Genomic DNA, 19301 nt, shown 5'->3' on the forward strand with positions numbered 1-19301 from the left:
CTGTTGCACCAAACTTCTGATTTAATAAATGATCAACCCGTGCCTTCCATGCATCAATACAACCTGCATTATGTCATAGAGGTGTTTCTACCCCGGTCTTTAAAACTAAATGCTGTTGGCAGAAGATCCAAATCAAGATGTGTAATCTAGAACATCGCTAACAAAGTCTGGAGCTTTTCTTGCTTTTTGTCCTCAGTCACGTCGCTCACATAGTTCCATTGTTTGGACGACAGATGGATTACACTCACACCCTCCAGCAAAGAATATTAAATGTCCCATTCATCAGGGTATGCATTGAAGGGGGGGACACTGCTATGTGGAAATGTACTGTTCGTGTGAATCTGCCGGTAATTATCCTGGATTCTCTCCAGGTCAAAATACAAACCATGACTCTACACTTCTGCAGGTGTCATGAGACAGCAGAGGGATAACTCTGACCCTGAAGCAGCCCTCAGATCACGCTCTGTGCTTCAATGTTTCATCTGAAGATAGTCTCAGGCTCTCGAAGGTCACAGAGGGAAACAAATGCATCCCATAGATAACACCGTGAGTCTGAATGAAAGGAGTTGCAAAGTGAAGAAGCACTTTTTGCTCCAGTGCTGCAACAATTAGTTTTTTGTAACCTCAGAGACCTTAGAATCTACCGAGAGTCCAGCTGCATGTTGCAGTTTTTATGGATGAAGACGAGCAACTAGCTGCAGACTGCTACCTCCGGTCCTGCTGCTGCTCACCATCAACAGCTTACACCTTCTTACCTCTCGAAGTACAGGCTTTAGAGGAAGACTCCACCCTAAAATGAGCATGCAAATATGAATTACTCGACTTGTTTTACCTTGAATTCCTGAAGAAAACTTTTGCTATGTCCACAAAATCAAAAGTGTACTATTTAGTAAACTTGAGAGATGTGTTAGTGTTGTTATTAGCATGTTTTTAGGTTAAAGTCATGTGTGTGAAGTGGTGGTCATGTGAATGGATACACAACTCTTGGTTTATTCTGCAGGAGTTGTAACTGGCCATTTACATCAATTTTCCAAGATTTTTTTCTGTTTTTGGATTATTTATTCCTTGTGGAGGCATGCAAAATGTAAGGTAACACGTGGTGACTACTTGATAAACTGATGATCATTCATTGGATTGGTTGCCATTGTGAGTGCATGCACACAGCTGTTACACACACCTGCTCACCCGCTGCAGGCCTGAATATGATCATTTGTTTTTCCAGAAAATCAGATTTTTGTCGACTTATCGTTGCAGCGTTATCTAAAAAAACTAACCTATAAGTTTGTTGTACATGTGAGTGTATCCTCTGCAGGTTCACAATGCCTCCCCCCCCCCACAGTACCTCCATGGTAAGTCTACAAAGCGTCTCCCGTGAGACCGCCTCACCCGGCCTCCGTCTAGACACAACAACCACCCGTCCACACTCGCCTGGTTGTCACATTTCCACTCCCATCCGCGCCCCGAGCAGCCATGCATGCTCCCCCTTGACACACGGCTGCTAAATAAAATGTCTCTGCATTGGGGGTCGGTGCAACAGACGGCGGGGGGGGGAGTATGTGAGCGATGCAATCCCAACCAAAGCCCTGAGTGAGCAGGAATTCTGAGCCGAAGTCAGGAGTGCCCTCTGAGTTTCCGTGTAGTTCCACACTGTTTAGACAGACCGGCTCTCAGAGATCATAATTAGTGAGCCGCTCGCACAAATAACTTCATATACACCTTCCCCTGATGACAGGCTGACAGACGAGTGGAAACATCGAGCGCACTGCCGCACACGTGGAGACACGCATGCAACGAAATCCGTCAGGAACGAGCTGCAGAGAGACGAGCAGATTAATATCTAGTTTCCATAACTTGTCTTCTGTCAGACTAGAGGAAATAAAACACATCCAGGAGTTTATTTCACTCACTGTGTGCAGATCTCCCCTGAATTCAGAACTACATAACGTTTGCATTTGTGTTGTACAACATTTAATATCCAGATCTTTAAAGGAGAATTTCTCCTCTTTGAGCAGAAATCCTATTCCTCTCTATATCCTGAAGCTTTTTACATGCACACACTCATCTATACACACTTTCAGAGAGAGGAAACAACAGCAACGAGGCTAAAAAGGACGATATAAGAACGATAAATCCATCAGTCAATCCAACAGGAGACATCTCTTCAACAAATCATCTTTAAAATCAGATTTAAAGATGATTCATCTCTGGTTGCAGCTTCTTAAGAAGGAACTAGACTGTGTTAGATAAAAGAAGACATTTAAAAAGTCAGTTGAAGTTCTTGTACTTTTTCTTACATTTTCTACCCAAAATAGATCCTAAATGTTTCTGTTTATCAAACTTCAACAACCTCAAAGCCTGCACATTAATTATATCACATTTCAGATGGAGACACATGCAGGAAACTACGTTTTAAATGCACCATTCTGTGATTTATGGAGGTAAACAACGAGATATCCCTCTGTAGAAACATTTGACTGGGCTTCATCCGGTGCTGTAAACACATGCAAATCTGCAGAAATGTGATAAGATAAAGTCTCATGTGCATATTTAAACACGCAGTCTGAGAAAACACGCAATACAAAACATATCTATATTAATGTCAGGAATCATTTGATCAAGTTTCATGTTGATATCTTTAAGTTCAAATATTTCACACACACACACACACACACACACACACACACACACACAGGCACACACACACAGGCACACACACACACACACAGGCACACACACACACACACACACACAGGCACACACACACACACACACAGGCACACACACGTTTCGCATTAGCTCAGTCGGTTAGTCGTCTCTCTTTGATATGCAGCGCGGCTCAGACACGTTTGTTTGGCTTTGTAATAAAAACAATGTTCCAGATTACATTTCAGAATGATGTCTCGGCCTTCAATCGCACCCTGCAAACCCCCCCCCCCCCCACACACACACACCCCAACGCTGCAGTAAACCTGATCAGAGTCAGATGGAGAAAGTCTTATCACTGCTTTTAACTCTCCGACCGCAACCATTACACACACTGTAACGACCCTCCAGAGAGCCGAGCATGGTGTGTGTGTGTGTGTGTGTGTGTGTGTGTGTGTGTGTGTGTGTGTGTGTGTGTGTGTGTGTGTGTGTGTGTGTGTGTGAGTGGAAATATCAAACACAAATTAGATGTACTGCTTAATATGGAGCTGAAAGGAGAACATGTAATGCATAGTATTTATAGAAGCAGCAGCTGATCATAGCGGCCTTCTCTAGCTAACCTTTTCTATTAAAATCACTTATAATAATCAGGATCATGAGTGACGCTGATGACAGAACAGCTATTGCATTTAATTCAATAACAAAAACCAGAGTGATGCTCTCCTTTGAGTTTAAATGTCTACTACACGGCTTACTCGAACACTCGATACTGATTGGTCAATTTGCACATTTAAGAGCCTGTTAATACTCGCTAACAGACTGTTGCTAGGGAGAATAGACTGTGTGTGGTCAGATCAATCCGCAGAATGAAGTCCGGTCGATTTAAAATGAGCTTTAATCAGTCAGGAAACAGCGGGGATTCATGATGGTTAATCTGTTCCCAGTAGAGAAAGAGGAGGAGCGCTGCACGTCAGACAGAACGTACTTTATTTACTGCTGAAGGTGTAGCTGTAAATCTAATGAATTACGCCTTAACGTCAAAACAAAGTTGACTTTAATCAGTTATAAAGTAATCCTTCCGACTGGAGCGGGCCTGAGCACGAGGCAGAGATGCTGCAGATAGTCGATAACGATAATGTAATCAAAACAAACACGGGAACTGGGAGGTAGAGTTTTAACGCTGCCATATTTCATCCTGATTGTTTGTGATAAACACATGGAAACAAGCAAAACACACACACGCTGACTACTGATTACACACCAATTACTGCACCATAACTCACACTAAAGCAACACAAAGCATCCATTCACACCGCTATCTGCAGATCGGCTGCTTCTGTCTGCCTGCAGCAGGTTCAGATGGAGCTCTGAGATCACGGAGCAACGTCTCCTCTCTCTCGGGTAATAATTGGCTGCAGAAACACCGCAGCAATTTGCCTCTCGATTAGCGGATCCGTCGGCACCACGGAGACTTCACGGGCGTCAAATTGGGCGCAGTTAAGAACTTTTACTGGCCACATTCTTTGCACAGAGGGGGAAAACCATCAGAGGCGAAAAAAAGCTTTCAAGTGACAGATTTAGTGCTGGAGCAACATGCATCCACCTCTGCTGCGCCACCCTGATCGAGCCGCGATGTGTTTACACCGTCTCCAGGGGAACTGTTGTGTCTCTCTCTGTGTGTGTGTGTGTGTGTGTGTGTGTGTGTGTGTGTGTGTGTGTGTGTGTGTGTGTGTGTGTGTGTGTGTGTGTGTGTGTGTGTGTGTGTGTGTGTGTGTGTGTGTGTGTGGCTGGCGTCAGGCACGTCTGCAGTCTGCTGGCCCGAGGCTGTCAGCACTGAGCAGGGATATGCACATGTTCTACTACATGTTTCTTTACAGGTGGAATAATATGCAAAATGTTCCAAATTTTACGTGCTATTTGTGCACCACCACACATCATCTTTATGAGCTCCCATGCTGATTATAATCCTTAAAATGAGACTCATCCCCCCACCACAAACAGCCTTTCTGAAGGTAGACATCAGGCTGCAAAACCAAGCATTAAAACCTACAAACTTAACAAGATGCACCTTAAATTTGCACCATGTATACCTTTTAAGGACTTGCATTTGCACACAGACACTCATTTATTTCATACTGAACCCTATCTGACATAAAAAGCATATGAAGTACATGAGTTGATTAAACTCTTCAATATAAAGCAGCTTCACCTCTGCCATGCTAAACGCTAAGGCTAACATGCTCTCCATGCTGATGTCTACCATGCTCATTCTCTGAGTTCAGCATGTTAGCGTGCAAACATCTGCGCTAAAACTGAACACTTGACCTCCAAAGAGTCTGCATTTAAGTTCAGGGTGGTAGAGAATGGCTCATGTCCTCCACCTGATCAGAGATGCCAGATATACACTGGTGCAAGAAGGCCTTTGGGGGCAAAATGTGTCGCTGCAGGCTCCAGGGACTGTTTAACAGCGATGTAATTCATTATAAACACTAGGGAGGAAGTGGAAAAGTGCTCTGTTGCAACCTAAACTGAGTTTAATTTGATAAAGAGGACAAAATACAACGTTTACTGTAAAAAATAAGATGAAAATGCATGTTTTTCAGCGCCTTAAGTCATGTTAGTTAGTCGTTTAATAATCAAATGTGAGAATTGAAGGGTTACTTCCACCAGGAGAGCAGGAGCTTTACATAACACAAACACACACACACACACACACACACACACACACACACACACACACACACACACACACACACACACACACACACACACACACACACACACACACACACACACACACACACACACACACACACACACACACACACACAGAACTCTGTGTGTGTTATTTTTCATCAGCATAAATCTGCGGTCTCTTTCTGACAGTTTCCAAGAACATGTGAGTCATGTTGAGTACGGTTTGGACTGTGGCAAATATTCAGAGCAGAACTAATGAAAACACGGCGCTCAGGAATCAATAACAGCCGCTTCTATTCCGTCTCTTAAGAACAAAACAAATCCAACGTGAGCCGAAGTCTTTGGTTTTTGTAACTGTGTTAAACCTAGGCTGGCAGACGCTCCGTGGAGCCTGCCAGGATTAGTGTTTCAGCTCCTGATCCAGGTGCTGCAGGAACACACTCGCTGCTAACTTTCTGTCTCCTGAAACCTGCTTTTATTACACTCCTTATTCTCTGGTGGTTACACAAAGGGACACGCACACCAGTCCTGTCCTGCCTCCCAGTGGAGAACATGCACCATGCCTCTGAACTCCAGTCCCGGTACAGTGGGACTCTTGCAGGAACACCTCGCTTTGCAAATTCTTAAATCTCGGTGCCCCAGGAAACTTTGGATCAAATCTCTGAACGTTTCCCTCATGTTTTGGGGGTTTTCCCTTCCCTGAAGTGTATTACATAGACATTAAATACTAATATCCACCTGAACATGAGCAGGATATGTCCTAATAGCTGACTATTCCTTCTCTACCTGGCTCAATGCCTCCAAATCGGCTCCACACTCAGCCACTGTAATACCGGTTTGGCCACTAGATGACAGCATTGGCAAACATAACAAGCCTCCAACAACCTTCCATTACTCTCTGACTTAAAATAGTAAACAATGCATTCATTTTCTAAAGAATTGATCGTTGTTATCCACTGTACACCTGCCTACACACTCACACACAACATGCTGCAGACAAACTGTACATTAGATCAAACGAGTTCACACTTAAGGCCTTTTTGCATCTGATTTCCAGGAAAATGTTTTACTCTTTCACTTTGATGGTCTAGCATCAGCATACATCTCTAGACTGTTCATACTTTTATATCTACCTGCAATCAAAGAGGTTTATCACTAAAGGAGACCCCAAACTCTGCAACAATCCTTTACAAGTCTGACCCATCCTCAGTGAGTCTCTGAACCCCTCCAGCTCCAGACGACCAGCTGCCGTTCCCTGCATGTGAGGAGACAGATAACTGCCCTCCTCCTGGGGTAAATATCACATCACAGCCTCTGAGTTCCTGCCAGCTTCAGTCCTCTGTGGGATGCATTTCATCCTCACTGCCTCAGAGCAGGACCCCCCCTCTCTGAACGAGACACACAGATCCGGAGAGGTCCTTCTGGTCCTGGACTCTCTGCAGTCTTTCCTCTGAATTACAGCCCCCACACCCACCCACACACCCCACACCCCACACACACACACACACACACACACACACACACACACACACACACACACACACACACACACACACACACACACACACACACACACACACACACACACACACACACACACACACACACACACACACACACACACACACACACACACACACACACACACACACACACACACACACACACACGCTCGCTGGAGAAAGTCCAGACCTTTTTAGCTAATTTGAGATCGGTGCTAATGCTGGACAATGGACTAATTGTGACTAATCAATTAAAAGAATAAACTCTAACTATTTTTCATATCCATTCAGTCATTTCTCTTGAATATTTGTCAGAAAGCATTCATTTTCAGGCTCTTAATTTGGAGATATGCTGCCTTACTTTGCTCTATATCATATTAAAGTGCATATATTCTGGTTTTGAACTCACAGAACAAGACATTTACAGACATCATTTGGGATTTGGAGGAACCGGGAGGGTCATTTCCAATATTTCTGATATTTTGTTCACCTAAATCTACTAAATAGGGAGATAAATCAACAATAAAACCAGGAAATGATTCCAGTTGCAGCCTAACTTAGTTTTTGGACACGTTAAACAAGCAGAGTGATAAAACTATCAGTATCTTTGAGAGTAGGAGCGATCGTTTGCTGCACAGTCATCCTCTCATGAAGACACATGACCTTTCAGACGAAGAGACGAGCTAACGAGCTAACGAAGCGAACGAGCTGAGCGGCGTGACAGCACAGAGCGGGGTTCGAGACCCGGCCGTCTCACAGGAGACGCTGAAGGACTCTAATTGGGCCTCATGTTGGAGACACGGGAAACAAAGGGAGAGTCGGTGTTATTCTTCAGAGAGGACGGCATGTCAGGGATCTGTGAGCAAACACAGGAGAGGGAAGGGGCTTCTTATTGAGCTCCATTTGTAGGAAACGGTACTTTTCTGAGCATTTTAAAGAGCTACAAGTGCAATAAATCTTTTTGAAAAGGGTGTTACAATTAGAGCTGCACAATACACCGGTTTCATAAGGTCAACGTGCATGATAAACACCTGTAGAGACGCCGAAAGTGTTTGTTTTTGAGGAGAGAATTGCACTTTAAAAATGTAACTAGGATTCTTTTTTATTGCTGCTTTGTTGGATATCATTTCCTTTATATTTTTTTATTTATTCTTAGATACTTTTCATATTTTGAGACTTATGTTTACAGTTTAACATTGACCTTAAAATGATTCATATTTCTCGTTGTTTTTGTGTTAAATCACACGTTTTTCTTGCTTTCTAGCTGAAGAATAGGACTGATTTTTCCTTTTTAAGCGATTTAAAATGGCCTTTTCATTGCTGCATTTTATTGTAAGTGCAGCTTCTTCAATTAAATAACTTTGGAAATAATTACATTTATTAGTTAGTTAATAATGAAGGACATTTCTTGCATTGAAGGGCTGATTTTTGGAGCTATAGGCTAAATTTAAATTAAGTGCTGTATGCCATGCACCACACACACACACACACACACACACACACACACACACACACACACACACACACACACACACACACACACACACACACACACACACACACACACACACACACACACACACACACACGGCGTGGAGGAATGTGAACACACACATCATAAATAAAGGATCTGCTTTGTGAGTGTTCGGCTGTCAGAGAGGACACACACCGTGTAAACAGGAAGTCCTCCAACAGATACTGAGATGTACACTCCAGCACATAGACTCATCCTGATTTACACACACTACATACATGACATCTACAGGAACACGCGATGTACTGATTACTGATCTGCACGGTGTCCTCTCCTGTGTTCATGCATTGCAGACCAGTTCAAAATGTGTGTGTGTGTGTGTGTGTGTGTGTGTGTGTGTGTGTGTGTGTGTGTGTGTGTGTGTGTGTGTGTGTGTGTGTGTGTGTCAGAGCATTACCCAGCAGCTCCATGGCCTCGTCCTCGTCCTCCATGTCCTCCTCGGCTCCGGGGGGGCTGTGCAGCGAGTCGAAGGAGTCCTGGGACAGCATGGCCGCCAGCAGCTTCTTGTGATGCTGCTGCTGCTCCTTCAGGCCTTTGCTTTTCGTCTCCATTTTCACACTGAGGAGGAGGAAGAGGAGGAGAGAGCAGATGAAGAGAGTCAGGGCTAAGTCTATTTACTGGGATATCAGACGCAATCATTCAACATTTTTGCATTAATTTATGGTTTTTTGGGTAATTTGCACAATTTTTACATCTTCTTCTAAAGTACGTTGAGACTGAGGAGGAAGAGGAGGACTTTTTCCTGGAATATGAGACGTAATGACTCAAAATGAACCAGATTTGAATTATTTCCCGACACTTTCATGCACATTTCACTTTTTCCGTGCACCAATTCTTCTTGTATACTGTACATTTCTGCTCTTCTTAAGTTCATCTGCACGATTGTATGTCCTTTTCCTAAGTACATTGTACATTGCACTGTTGAAAGAGCCTTAGATTTGAACTGCCAACAACTACGCTATTCTGCATGACAACAAAGCCTTTAGTTTGAATGTGAATCCTCATCTATAATAGCATGCTTTCAGCCACGGAGACACAGCAGACTCAATGTGCATGTGTAAAAATAACTGTGCTGCTGTATTAATTACACCCTCTCATCCTCATCTGTCCTGATGTTGAGTTTCCCTCTGTGTGTGTGACTGCATTTAAAGCGTCTGCACAGTCATTAAGGAGAAGATCTGCAGGAGCAAAACACTCGGTTAGCAGGAAGGAGATCCGAAGGAGAGCAGCAGAGACTTAGATGTAGTATTCAGAGGATATTTGGTTAAAAAGGAGTTGTTGAAAGCCTGTTTGAAAGACCGAATGGACGGCGTTCGGAGAGGAGAAGTTAAGATAATTAAAAAAGGCAGGAATGCAAAACAAATACAACCAAACAGAGAACGCACACACAGTATTTCTGTTTGTTTGTTGGTGCAGACAGGACAAAAATACATATCAAATGAATCCTCAACAGTGCTTTAATCTAATAATGAACACAAAGCTCCTGTTTTACATTAAATCTGGACTCCTTTGCATTTAATTTAGACTCATTTAATACTAGATGAATTCTGCTGGAGCTTCTACAAACACACGGTTAGCAGCTCGATGCTTTAAGGAAGCAGCTTTTTCTGCAGGACCCATCTGCATCACTGCACCATAAGTCTCCTGGGCTGCTGTTAAATTAAAAACAATACACCGATATGAAGAATTTAAATTACCCTGCTCCCTAAAGCTCTGCTCTCCAGTGAGCAGCAGCACTAATGAGCGTGCTGCGATACAGATCCTGCACCACCTTTATGTTGCAGGGATTAATGTGATGTTAATCTCAGTTGAATGACTCGGGGTCGGAGGAGGACGAGACACCTTCATACTCTCCGTAAGGATAATTAGATCTGTTCATAAAGCGAGGTTGTGCGGGGGATTCTCTTAAAGCTGAATATTATGTTCCTATATTGAAACATCCTTTAGACGTTTAAAGAGGCCCTAAGTGTGTTTAAGTGAATGTAAATGGTCTGCAGAGGCCCCATTTGTTCCTCTGCTTCAGATCTAGACATAACATCCCTAGATCCTTCATCCCGGTTAGAAAGCAGCAAGATGTAACGAGTGCATGGAAAAAAGAGGCTTCAAACTGGATAAAAAGTCAATATAAAGTCTGTTTCTGTTAGGAGGAATATACAACAGAAATACAGTTCATGGCACTAAAAGGCTATGGGATAAGAAGTTCTCATTCATCTGTCAAGATAAACCACTTTCTTGAGTAAACTTCCCATGAGCCCCTGCACTTACACAAAGACCCTGCAGCTAATCACACCGCTGTCAGCTCTGCTCAGAGACAGGAGCACTTTTAAAAGAACACACAGAGTATTTCTGCAGCTTCCACATGCTCAGAGTGGTCAGCTTTATCTCCTCTGATAGAACGTTTGACGCTAACCTCCTTTTAAATGCATCTTTTTAGTTAACACACTTTACCTCGGACAAAGCAGCTCCAGCATCCTCTGTTTCAGGCTGTATTTGCTTGCATCTTTGCACCTAGAAGTATGCTAAATGATGCATTAGAAGTTTCTGCTCATGCACGTCATCTGTGACTGGATTACTCTGAGTCTGAAGAACACCTTGAAAAAGTCCTGATTCTCAGGAAAAGTCTGGAGTGGCAGGAGCTTCTTTTGTGTGACTTAAGTAAATTTAGTTTATTCAAGATCATTAAGGAAAGAGAGGATGTCAGCCAGGAGCTTTTTGTCCAGTGGCCTTCAGCTGAGAATAAATCTAATTACGTGTTCCAGATCTCCTTCATTTGGACTTAGAGGAGAGTCTAGAAAAAGCTCAGAGAATTATGAAGTGATTTCCTCCTGAAGACGTTTAAAATGAAGATTTGATATGAATGATCACACACACACACACACACACACACACACACACACACACACACACACACACACACACACACACACACACACACACACACACACACACACACACACACAGTTTTGAAACGTTCATGACAAAGAGTCAAAGTATTCCTCCGTTCACACCGGCCGTTGTGAGAAATGCTCCATTTTTTAAAATACCGAGCAGCGAGTTCCTCTGGCCTTGAGCGCCGAGGAACGAGGTTAGCTTTAATTTGAAATGGGGGGCTGGAGCAGAATGTTTTAATCAGGCCTTTGAAATGGGATTATCAGCCGGGTTCAGGGGGGCTCTCCTCCGGCAGGAAGTCTGAGGAGCCGACACAAGCTGGGAGAGAACTTCAATTCAGGACACACACACACACACACACACACACACACACACACACACACACACACACACACACACACACACACACACACACACACACACACACACACACACACACACACACACACACACACACACACACACACACACACACACACACACACACACACACACACACACACACACACACACACACACACACACACCTCCCTGCAGGGCTGCTGTCTACGCTCCAGCACACTTCAGTTTTAGCTCGAGGGACGGGGGGCTGCAGCATCTCTGAGGCCAGGGGGTCCGCGTCCTCCTCCTCCCGCCCGACCCACTCCCCCACCACCCGGGGCCGCACCACCGAGTTATAGCCCCCCAAATTCTGAAGGAGAAATAAGAAAAAGAGGATTCAAAAATGCAGATTTATGTGGAAAAGAGAAGAAGTTTTAAGGCTTTTTAACACAACATGAAATTCAAGCACTTTTTGGCTATTCTCTCAACTTTAAGGACTAAACTCAAAGTGTTTAGCATGCATAATGCAGCAGCTGCAGCACTTCATTTACTAATTGATTAGTTAAATCAACAAATACAGGTATTGCCAACTAATGACATACCTGATTGCTTCAGCGTTGCTATTTGTCAGTCTCTAAAATATGGAGGCTCTGAAACACGGATTTATTTGGTCTGTGGACTCTTTTCTGCAGACACCTGATTCAAATATTTGCATATATTTAGCATTTATTGTACTCGCAAATATTGCAATTTTGATAGAATTTGAACTGATTTTGCAGCATCTTTTAACTCTAATGCCCTTCAAAATAAAAGCACCGAACCGTCTGAGGTCCGTCTCCCAGAGAGTATAAACATCCCCCCCATTTCCGCTGGTCTGACTCCTGGACAGCATCAGATCAGATCTGTCTGAGCACGGTCAGACTGATCAGTATTCCCCCCCCCCCCCCGTCCCGCAGAGAGACCAGAGGAGTGTCTCCGGGCTCAGAGCCAAGGACTGCGACACAGAGAGGAGAACATGCAGCAGACCCAGCCTCTCCTGATGTCTAAGTATCTGGGGGGGGGAGACACTGAGCAGCTGCAGAGGCCATGCTCACTGAGGATCAATCTGTCGTCTAATGAGAGAGCACGGCATCGGGCGTTTTGCAGAACCGTGCATGCATCTATGTGAATTTTTTGAATCTGTTTCATCAAGTTGTTTCAGATCAGACTCGAGCAACACATGAAGCGCCCAATCCCGGTGGGTTATCCTTAGGCCTTTTTCTCACAGGTTGTATGAGTGATCAGTGTGTGTGTGATATAGTCTGTACCTGGTCCAGCTCATCAGAGATGGCGATGCCTGCAGAGAGGGGAACATGTTTTAAATCACAGGAACATCTGGTTTCCTCTCAGGACTCACAGTTACAGACAGGTCTACGCTTTATAGTTCCTGCTTAAAGAAAGATCTAGAGCAGGGGTGTCAAACTCAAATACACAGTGGGCCGAAATTAAGAAATTGCTACAAGTCAAGGGCCGGACGGGTTCCACGTTTATTGAAAACGTATTGAAACAACCTTATTGCACATATTGAACCTGGAACTAACAAGGCCTATAGATTATTGCCTATAAAACAACATTAATTATGAAATAAATGAAAGAAGAACATTTTCTACAGGCAAACAGCCAGAAGTAATTTATTCAAAGAAAAATCAAATGTCCTGTAGTAGCAAGAGAACACAATGCAAATATTAAACTGCATTAAAAACTGAAACTGTGTCAAAGCACCGTTTGCTGCTCTGTGGTGCTCACTTGTCTGAGCCAGATACTTGGTGTCTTATCTTGGTTACAAGTTCATCAATGTCTGGGGTCAGGCTCTGAGCTGAGGAAATCCTCAGGATTGAGTGAAGGTGTTCATCAGTAAGACGAGTGCTGTGTGAAGTTTTGTTTATCTTCATCAAAGAGAACAGCTGTTCACACAAGTATGTGCTGCCAAACATAGAGAGCGTTTGAGCAGCCTGGGAGCGTAGATGGGGCATTGTGTCGGGGATGAAACGTGGAAACTCTGCAGCGCCCACAGACTCATATTTTGCCTTCAGTGTGTCACTACATTGGAGCTCGATCAGCTCCATTTGCAGGTTTGATGGTGCGCTTTCCACGTCAGCTGCAAATGGATTACTGAGCAGTTCAAACCTGCTTTTTTGGGCTTCAAAATCGGCAAATCGCCGTGTGAAGTCAGCACCAAGTATGCCGAGTTTTTCAGTAAACTGTCTGGTTGGGAAAACAGCGGCAGCGACCTGCTCTTTCATTGTTTGGCAGTGCGGGAAATGGCTCAAGTTTTCCTGAAGAATCTGCGTCTCCCACAGGCGCAGCTTGGTTTTAAAAGCCCTCACTGTAGCGTACATGTCAGTGATGACACGGCCCCGCCCCTGAAGCTGCAGGTTTAGTGCATTCAGGTGGCTCGTGATGTCACACAGAAACCTTTTATTTCGGAGCTCTGATGTGTCTTTCCCTTTGCTTTCCATGAGCTCACAGATCTCCTCACGAAACTCGAAAAATCTTTCCAGCACCTTTCCCTGGCTTAGCCATCGCACCTCTGTGTGATAGGGCAAGTCACCATAGTCCGAATTTAACTCGGCCAGAAAAGACTTGAACTGGCGGTGATTTAAACCTCTGGCTCTGATAAAGTTAACCGCTCGTGTTATGATGCTCATTACATGTTCCATTTTCAAGGCTTTGCCACACAACGATTCCTGGTGTATGATGCAGTGATAAGCTGTCAGCTTACTTGTGACGTTTTCATCCTGCATCTTTCCTCGGATCCTCCCCACCAATCCACTTTTTTGACCGCACATCGCAGGTGCTCCATCTGTTGTCAGTCCAACAAGTTCATCCCACGGCAGCCCCATGTTATCTACACATCTGGACACCTCTTCAAAGAGATCTTTCCCGTAGTTGTGCCGTGCATTGAGCGTCATCCAAAAAACTCTTCTGTTACGCACAGGCTTGAGTCCACTCCACGGATGAAAATTGACAGCTGGGCAGTATCAGAAGTGTCGGTGCTCTCATCCACAGCAAGGGAGTACGCGATGCAAGCTTTTCCCTTTCCCACAAGCTGTTGTTGGAGATTGGCAGCAAGGTGGCGAACACGGTCAGCAACGGTGTTTCGGCTCAGGCTCACATTTAAAAATGCTTGCCTTTTTTCTGGGCACACGGTGTCGCAAACATTAATCATGCAGTTTTTGACAAATTCCCCCTCGGTAAAGGGCCGGGATGATTTTGCAATCTCTGCTGCCACAATAAAACCTTAACAGCAGCCTCGCTTTGTGATTTGGCTTTAGTGAACATAGCCTGCTGTGACACCAGGCTTCTTTTTCATTCTTCTACCTTCTGTAGCCTTTGTGTCGTGTCCAGATGCTTGTATTTGTCGTGGTGCTTCGTTTCATAGTGTCTTTTTATGTTGTATTCTTTCATTACAGCCACACTGTCTCCGCACAGAAGACACACAGCTTTGCCCTTTACATCCGCCAACATGTACTGTGCCTCCCACCTGTCTTGAAAACCCCTGTTTTCAAAGTCCACCTTTCGTTTAGCCATTTTGTGGGGAGAGGGATGAAAGTTGACAGAAGTGCTGATGAACGAGTGGGGGCGCTTGTGATTGACGTGCCGACGCACGGGCAGTGCATTATGGGATTTGTAGTATTATGGTGGCGCGTATGATATACCGGCGGGCCAGCTCTAATAGTAAATAGATTTTGTCATGCGGGCCAAAGATCATTCATTCACGGGCAGGGTGTGGCCCGCGGGCCTTGAGTTTGACACATGTGATCTAGAGGATAACAGCCGTACATATTGACATTATTTTAGGAGTGTTCATCTTTAATGTTAACACTCACTGCGGGACAGACTCTCCAGAGCCTTCCCCAGCTTCTTGCTCTCCTGCAGGATGTGGTTCAGCTCGTCGAAGTCCCGGCTCTCCCTCCAGTCCCAGGACGGGCACTCGATGGACCGCGGCACTGCGCACACACACACACACACACACACACACACACACACACACACACACACACACACACACACACACACACACACACACACACACACACACACACACACACACACACACACACACACACACACACACACACACACACACACACACACACACACACACACACACACACACACACACACACACACACACACACACACACACACACACACACACACACACACACACACACACACACACACACACACACACACACACACACACACACACACACACACACACACACACACACGTAATACAATGGAAGCAGTGCTTCCCACAGAGATGATCTGACGTGCAGACGCTCTAAAGGGAATGCATTTTAATCAACAAAGACTCCTATTTTGATGCAAAAACTTGGAATTTAGTACAACGTGCAACCAAGGAGCTCTCTGTTGATTTGTTTGTGAAAGTGCACACAGATTTTGTGCAATTCTGATCTGAAAACTGATAAAAACATCCTCCTGATCCCTGCCTGAGCCGCTGTAAACACTGTCTGCCAAATAAAGAAAGCATCTTTTATTCTCCCAGCTCTGCTAACCGCTCAGATTAAGAGCCAGATTAAAGCATCAGTGATGAAGAGGAATGAACCCTTCCTCCCTCAGAAAGATCAGAGCGCTGTTTGTTGTGTTGCTGCTACAATAATGATGAGCAGCAGCAGCGTTTTGACTTCAATCTTTCATGATCTCAGCATGCTGCTCCTCTGACGGGGTCTGAAGGCTCCTCACTCCCTCTCAGGTGCATCTGCTCTGACTCCCTCTCACTTCCTGTCTCCTCGACCGCCGACTGAAATAGATTCGGTCTGGCAGTGACGGAGCACCGAGTTAAATTATTGAAGCTCCAAGTTTGACCTTAGCTTCATCCCAACATCTATCTTATTACATGGCTAAAATAAAGAAGTTCTTCCTCTTCTGACTAAAAATAGAGCGGCACTTTCTAATGAACTCGTCTGCAGGGCGGCGGACTGACAGCTTTAATAACATTTAATTACATCACATTTAAAGTGCAGATTAAACCCAATGGAGCGTGTAATGGGGTACAACAGGTAATCAAAGGTTCTTAAGTGAGGAGGTGTGTGTGCAGTCACTACAGAGGCTGACAGGGGCCACACATCAGGAGGAACATCTGGAGCAACTTCAGGAAACATGAGCAGTGTTTACTAGAAGCTGCAAGAAGAGATGCATACAGCTACTGAGAATGAGATGGAGACACTCACAGGACTTGGACTCCGGGGAGGGGGGTGAGATGCTGGACACAGCGAGGTCGCTCTTGGACTTCTTGGGTTTCTTTGGATGGATTTGCCACGGCTTCTCGTAGCTGCTGCTGTTCTCCCTGCGGGGGTTTTTGCTCTCTGTGTGGAGAGAGAGATAGGCACATTCACTGAGCAGAAGGTCCAGTTATGCTAATGTCTGGAGAGCGTAGAGAGGGGGGGGTAGAGGGAGGTCAGAAGATATTAAAATATCCAATTTTAGACCATGCAATGAGAGGATCAGTTCCAGATCCGAGTAATAATTAACAGGATAAGGACATCTCTGCACGCTCTGTTGTCTCTCTTTAAATGTGTGCATGCCTCATACTGCATCTGTGTTCGTCCTGCATGCATGTACAGTCTGCGTGTGTGTGTGTGTGTGTGTGTGTGTGTGTGTGTGTGTGTGTGTGTGTGTTTATAGCGTCGATGCCTACCCGGTGAGCTCTGAGCCCACAGCGCTGCGGAGCCGGACAGCGCTCGGTGCAGCTTGCCCTGGCTGCCCTGCTTGGTCTGCAGGTGATCGATGAGGAAGGGGATCGGATGGTCAGGGGTCTCTGTGATCAATTTGGTCATCAACTCCTGCAGGAGCACAGAGGGAGGAGTTAGAGGAGAGGGTATTATAGCTGGCAAGCCTTTTCTGTGTGTGTGTGCAGGGTTTCCCACAGCACTTTACAGCTTAGGCGACCATCAAACAGGAAGACTGGCAGAACCCCGGTTCGAGCCGCGGGGTTTCCACGTCAGAATCGTGTTCTGCTGATGCTGATGCCACACACACACACACACACACACACACACACACACACACACACACACACACACACACACACACACACACACACACACACACACACACACACACACACACACACACACACACACACACACACACACACACACACACACACACACACACACACACACACACACACACACACACACACACACTTCCTGCAGAGTTTAGCACGATGCTCTGAATGAACTCCTTCACCCCCCCAACAACACCATGAACACAGAGAGGTAGGTAAAGGTGCATGCATTAGATTATGTAAGTCACATCTCTCTGACAGCTACACTCTCTATGCTAATGAGCTGAAACAAAAGGAGCTTCAGATTTCATTTGACAGGAACCAGAGTAAGATGTTCACTGCATTTGGGGAAACATGTCATATATACGAGTAGACTTTAATGCAAAGTGACTTTCAGGAGCAAAACCAGCTGCATATGTCTCTATGAATGATGTCTGGGGTACCCAGGGTCTTCACCTTCAAAATGTAAGTGAAAATAAGACCTATCAAAGAGGAGAATACTATACACAAAAGGACTATGAAAAGGAGCAAAATGACCACAAAGCAACACACTTTCTCTACAGAGAGACATAAAACCACTATAAAAAGGAGAATGAATATAGGGTGACAGAGAAACTCTGCAACGGGACAGACACTTAATATGAGAAAGGGCAAAACAACTACAAGGGGAAGAAAAAAGTGCCAAAACGACCGCTAAATGATGCAAAACATCTGCAAAAGGGGCAGGACCACAACAAAGCCACACACTAAGGCTGGAGATAGGACACAAAGACACTGAAATCTACTACAAAAAAGTGCCAACTTAACACAAAATAACTACAGTGACATGCAAAACTGCAGCAAAGAGCACAAAAACACAAGCAAAACAACAACAAAGATACGGATTAGATGCAAAAAAAAGACAAAGAACTTCTATTGAAAGCAAAGTGACCACACAGCATCACACTTTGCATGCAGGAGACCGAAAACTACTGAATAAAAAGGGCCAAAAATACCACAAACCTTCTTAAAATATCTACTAAAAGATGCAAAACAGCTGCAAACAGCACCAAAGACTATCAAGTACTATAAAAGAGGAGTAACAGGACTCAAAGGACTACAAAGGGATCCAAAAAGACTACTTCTGCATGTCGGTGCCTCAGCATCAGTGACTGATCGGACCAACAGGTGGAGTTAGAAACCGGCCCTGCAGTCCTTATCTGATCTGGGGGGGGAGGGTATCGCTGTGCCCCGGGCAGAGGGGGTCGGAGCAGGTAATTGACGATCTGTCAGCCGGCCAACAGAAACCGAGTCCTCTGAAAGTCTCAAGGACAAACCTCCAGGGACAGAGACTCAGTCCTCAGAATGAGGGAGAGGAGAGAGGAAGGTCATGTGATCGAAGGACGGCGGGGGGGGCTGCAGGATCAGTGAAACACATCTCCTCTGTTTGAAACTCTGGACCCCTCCTGTTCTGAGGAGGTTAGATCAGAGGGAATCAGAGGAGGGATCAAACCTTCTGGGACACTTCTTGTTTTGGTCGTCAATCCGTGTCGGGTTTGACGTTTACATGAGCGGTTCTTCAGTAAGATGCAGCATACAGGAGGAGGTCAAAGCGCTGACATACTGATATATACCGAAAAGGGACAAAATAAGGCCT

The 19301-nt window shown here is 44.9% G+C and overlaps 1 protein-coding gene across 1 annotated transcript in view; it reads right to left on the reverse strand.

Moving 5' to 3' along the window:
- c21h8orf34 (chromosome 21 C8orf34 homolog) overlaps nucleotides 1-19301 on the reverse strand; it is a 38546-nt gene that overhangs the window by 15083 nt on the left and 4162 nt on the right. Inside the window, exons 2-7 of the mRNA XM_063873937.1 lie at nucleotides 17294-17438; nucleotides 16827-16961; nucleotides 15456-15575; nucleotides 12894-12922; nucleotides 11793-11956; nucleotides 8774-8934 (exon numbers count right to left, since the gene is read on the reverse strand). Coding sequence (XP_063730007.1) covers nucleotides 8774-8934; nucleotides 11793-11956; nucleotides 12894-12922; nucleotides 15456-15575; nucleotides 16827-16961; nucleotides 17294-17438 — 754 coding nt within the window. The remainder of the gene's footprint in view (nucleotides 1-8773; nucleotides 8935-11792; nucleotides 11957-12893; nucleotides 12923-15455; nucleotides 15576-16826; nucleotides 16962-17293; nucleotides 17439-19301) is intronic.

This window comes from Eleginops maclovinus, chromosome 21 (genome assembly GCF_036324505.1).
Source record: "Eleginops maclovinus isolate JMC-PN-2008 ecotype Puerto Natales chromosome 21, JC_Emac_rtc_rv5, whole genome shotgun sequence".
NCBI lineage: Eukaryota > Metazoa > Chordata > Actinopteri > Perciformes > Eleginopidae > Eleginops > Eleginops maclovinus.